The 5,472-nt window shown below is 33.1% G+C and overlaps 1 protein-coding gene across 1 annotated transcript; it reads right to left on the reverse strand.

Moving 5' to 3' along the window:
- Nucleotides 1-1,131: 1,131 nt before the first annotated feature.
- LOC128553566 (protein UXT-like) lies at nt 1,132-1,849 on the reverse strand. Its single transcript, XM_053534747.1, has one exon. It carries the CDS (start codon nt 1,585-1,587, stop codon nt 1,132-1,134), a length of 456 nt encoding a protein of 151 aa, XP_053390722.1. The 5' UTR covers nt 1,588-1,849.
- Between the last annotated feature and the right edge of the window lie 3,623 nt (nt 1,850-5,472).

Below are 5,472 nucleotides of genomic sequence, written 5' to 3' on the forward strand. Positions count from 1 at the left end.
CCATTTATAAAAATAACTAGATAAACGTTTAAGCTTTAGGATGATACTAAATTCATTAAAATCGGCTGATGTTTTGATTTATAATTAAGAAATCGTACTTTCAAAGCACATGATGTGCCGATCCAGAAGTCGCCGCCATCTCGAAAATTTGAAAACATACGTAAGTATGAAAATAACCGATAACTTAGCAATAAAGTTATAAAAACTTATCAAGATTTAAATGAACAAACTAAAAATGCAAAGCCCTAGTTTTGTTTTTGTAAATAATTTGTCAAAATGTTTTTATAAGGCTGAAATTTAAGTTGAAAGTGCACGGCCGCAAGCGTCAAGCAAGCCGAAGTTTCGAGTTATTACTCGCAATGAACCTTAGGTATCCGTATTTATGTTTAAGTATATTACTGAATACAGTATGATTAGATGGGAAACAGATTCACAGTCCGTTATTTTGATTCAAAATAGTGTATTTATCGCAGAAACTTCCGAGCAATGAGGGAGTGATAAAAATAGTGGCAGACGATCTAATCTAGCAAATTTCACAGCATGTACTTTTTACGTCACAATCTACTTTCGTTTTCGCAAGCCCAAAACACTAGAAAATAAAACTTTCCATGTCGATTTGTCATTTTAAATCTCACTGACAACAATTATCAGCTGATATTCGTCTCTGAAAATGCAAGCTAACACTTCATTAGGGTAACAGAATAAGAATGTTTGAAAGTACGAATCATCAGTGTCATCTTTGAAGGAAACTCTTTCACAACACGGTAGGCATTATAAATCTAAAGAATAATACAAAATATCTACCATGAGATATGAAAAATTCTCAAATGCAATGTGAAAAATAGTATGTAAAATGACGCCAGCAAGCTTACTTGGACAAATGCCCTTTCAATGCCATACCGTGCATTACAAGTGCCCTTTTTCAAGGGAAACACCATGCCCCTTTTAGATTCTGCAGGAAACACTAAAATTGATTACCAGATGGCTAGAAAATCCTGAGAATTTGCTAGCCATCCGGTAACCGGCTAGAACGCAGGCTAGGCATCCGGTTACTGGACGGCTAGCCACTTTCTAAAAATTACCTGGAACACTGACTGAAATGGTCAGGAAATTACTTACTGTAACTAATACTTACATCTCTCTTCTTTGCGTCTCTGGTTCATTTTTTATTTGTTGTAATTCCCTCAAACCTTCAAGGACTAGCCGTATATTTGCCTTCACTTTAGCGGCATCATCTGTTAGTCTATCAGTGTGCTCATTCAGTAATTTGGTCCTTTTCCCTATAAACTTTAGTGCTTCATCAAGTGTCATTTCTAAAAAGAACCCAAATCCTATGAAAACATAGATTCTTGAAGAATCTGGAACGTTCGCTTGAACATAAAAATTGCATCCAATATCAACTTTTGTCTTTAAACCTTCTGTTTGCTTGCTTTCTTTTATTTTTTCAATGGTTGTTTTAAGCTGCAAATATTCTGCAATTTGTCCGTAAGTTTTATCCCTTTGTTCCAGAATTAATCTCAGATCTTCTTTTAACTTTTCATTTACAAATCTTTCATACTCAAGAACTTTGCTAGAGAATTCAGCCATTCAGTACTTTTTGTATTTAATTAAAGATTACAAAATTAACAGATCTATTTCTAATTCAGTATCTCCAAGCGTTATCCGAATATCTATTCACTTAGTTGACTCCCGATTTCAAAGTATTTCTGGTTTAAAACCGTTATCTTTTATTTTTTCCAGAATGAATATCGAAATAGTTTACGTTACTTCAACTCGAGTTATTACAAATGACGTTGTAAACGAAAATATTGATCTTAACTTTTCTCGTGGTTTTCATTTCAGTACAAATGGCGCAAACAAAATTAAGGGAGGTAATCATGACGTTTCGCGCGGTTAGCGCGATTCAATCTACACAATAGCCTAAATAGTTTTCCCTATATATTCTATATAAAACTGACCTTTTTTCAAAGAGCTACCAAACATAGCTACACCCATTTCAGAGAACAAATTCTTACCTCATTTTAAAGAGTTATGATAAAACTGAAGAGAAAAGAAGGGGTCATGTATCTTCTAAGAGAGATTTCTCTGGTCACATTTACTTACTGTAAACTGACATCAAAATCACACTGCTGTGACCTGGAAGTACTACTCATACTAAAATTGAGCTTGACTTCACCAAATACAACCTGCTCTCCCATTTTTCCTACCAAAATGTCAACAATACATCCACAATGAAATTTAAACAGAAACTAGCCTAGCTCAATTTAGACCTCTGATGCCATGCCAAGTGAAAAATTAGTGTTCAAATACCTGGCAGCCATTACGCGACTAGACCAGATGGCTCCCGCGCTGGTTCCTTTAGTTTAGTTAGTCCTACATATACTACAAGATTTAGCTTACCAAAAGGTTCCTTCTAGCGCACATTAAATATTCTTTTTAAGGGATCTTTAATAAAATAATTATGATATGTTTTTTGCTAGTTTACGTGCATTCTTATCTATTTATTTTAAGAATACTTAAAGTTATTTCACACAAACATTTATTTAACTTAAAATAATAAACAAACACCTTTAGATGAGCGATCCTACCTAAATATTATTAGCGGACAATAAATACCATCACTCTGTCAAAATTTGGGGAACAATGTTGACACCTGTCCTAGTGGCACAGAACAGAATTTGGTCGTATGCGAGTTTGCTTAATTTTAATTAGCAATACAATGGAAGAAAAGTTCTGCCGTATGCCAGTAATTGCATTGCATGAATGGATACTTACAGCTCCAGAATGACTAAACCAGGAGAAAAAGGGCTTAAAATTTTATATAAGTCGGCACCAACAAACTAATGGATTTGAAAACAGTGCGTATAAAAAGTTCACAACTTGACAATTACAAAACAATTAATCAAAAGGTATGAAATTACCAAGTTCGAAATATTTATAGCTCAATAAAGTGAAGAAATGCATTATAGCCAATTACAAAACAATTAATCAAAAGTTATGAAATTACCAAGTTCGAAATATTTATAGCTCAGTAAAGTGAAGAAATGCATTATACAGTTCTAGATAAAAACAAGGGAAGTATGAAATGTTGTTATCCGGTGACGGTACGTATCGTGCAATAACATTCACAGACAAGTAAAACATCTCGAATAACTTTATTAGTACAGTATGTTTTGATGGTTATACTTAAAATGTTAAAATATTAAAGTTGGTATGAAATAAAATCGTAAAAAGAACCTCTGGAAGCAGCAAAGAATGAAACCGAGAAGAATAATAGTAGACGATATTTTTAGGCGGTGTCTATTTTTAGATGATGAATATTCATTTAGTTAATCTCGATTTTACAATATGACATGTAAGATTTAGGAGTTAGATAGTTTAAACTAAATTATTGTTATTGTATGTCTGTTTATTACGTAGTTGTATTTCACTAAAGATTGACTTAAAGATGCGTAAAAACACATTGGCAAAGAGGCTATTTGTAATGAATATGCATGAGTACAAAATGGCGGCGCCTACTGGAATTCGGATGCCTTTGATGATACCCTTGTATCCATTACCTTCTCAGTCAAGTGTGACATGTTCACCATAAGTGTTCCTTCTCATGAGAAGAATCAATGATATAGCGTGGTCACCGAAATATTTATTATGAATTCTTATTATTGTAGAAATTTTGCACTGGTCAATATCTCTCCAAAGACAGGGATTGTGTCCTATAACGTCAAATTATTTGGACTACCTAGGGCGGGAACCAGGGTAGAGTCACCGGTGTGCCGTAAACCAGATGAACGACTATATCACATGAAAGTATTCTGTACTCTATGTGAGGTTTCGAACCGACAGCGTTGAAATTGATTAAAATGTAGGACAGTACCAGTATACAATTTGCATAATTTCGCACCTAATCACGTGTCAGCGCTAATGACCTTAGGGTAAATTGTGTTATATGTTTATTGTCAAGTGTATAGTTATGCGGTGGGATCTTTGTGATGCGACCTTCGCTTCAGCATATTCAATAACCATACTTTAATTTTACCTTAAATGGGGGATAATTTGTTGTAAGTGTTATTTTTATCAAGTAATCTATTTTCGAAAGATATATTTTATCTATCAATATATATAGTAATGAGCATATAGTAATATATTACAATTTATAGATCTACTACAATATATAAGTGCCCCCGCCCCCCTCCCCATTCTAATAAACAACTCCAATCTTATCTGCTGCTTATCAGCGATTGTGTAACATTGACCGATTAGAGAGCAATTAGCACAGCAGGCGACCCACCTAGACCTTGAAGATGTGTGCAGTGGAGTTGAATGGAATTAATTTTCCTTTGGTGAATGTGGAATGATAATAATACTATTGTTTTTATAATTATTATTTTATTATTATGTAGATCTTCATTATTATCTGATTAATAATTAATAATTATTATCATATAATATTAAAAATAAAAATAATAAAAGAAAGACATAGCAGTAATATAGAAGAAATAATAATGATAATGAAACTCAGGTAGAGTAAAAACTCTTTGACAAACAATATCTAATAATATAATAATTAGAATGAAAAAGGTCATACCGATGAAGGTGATCCTTCCATTATATTTATATAATATAGAAAACTTACAAAAAATAATGGGAAAATAATTTTCTCATATACAACGTCATGCAATCACCAATATTGGAATATAATATTACTGGATAAAATCAAATTATTGTGTTCTATATATACTGAATTTTTGATTTCAAATATAATAAGTTGCCTAAAGTGTACTTTTTTCATGCTTTACTTTATAACACGGAAATGCATATTCGGTTTTCAATCTTAGACAAATGTTTTTAATAATATTTTTCAAGCATTAAAACAAAACTTTTAGTGAGTGAATAACACATTTTTCTCAAATATTAAATTTGAATTTGTGCACATCTCCACTTATTTTATTATGTTTGATCAAAAATATTTCCTTTTCATAAAAATGCCAAAATAGGTATTACTTTTAAAGTTATCACATAATAATTTTATTAACTAAAATACACTGTTTCCCCTTCTCACTAATTGATACACTTGTAAGGTAGACTGACTTTCCAATAAACAATGACCATTATCTGACCGAATATCGATAATCACCAGGTAGTGTAGTCTTGTTTAAGGGAAACAATCCAGATATGCACGAATTGCCAGATAATCAAGGGAGGCTACAATGTAAAATTGGCTATGAAAGCTGGTAATGGTTGTGACTTCTTCTTCCTGTCGTTTGCGACTACACTGTCAGACCTGTGGCCTCGATAAAATGTGTGGTTTGCCGCAGATCCTCAATGCCTCCATACAGTTTCTGGTGGATTGAGGTATCTATCGGTCAAGTCGCAGCTCACTCCTGGTCATGCCTTTTACATCTCTGAAGTATATGCTCCGCAGTCTGATCTTCTTCACAACATGGACAAGTTGGCGATGATGTCAGTCTGTAT

The sequence above is a fragment of the Mercenaria mercenaria genome, unplaced genomic scaffold (assembly GCF_021730395.1).
Source record: "Mercenaria mercenaria strain notata unplaced genomic scaffold, MADL_Memer_1 contig_3949, whole genome shotgun sequence".
Lineage (NCBI taxonomy): Eukaryota > Metazoa > Mollusca > Bivalvia > Venerida > Veneridae > Mercenaria > Mercenaria mercenaria.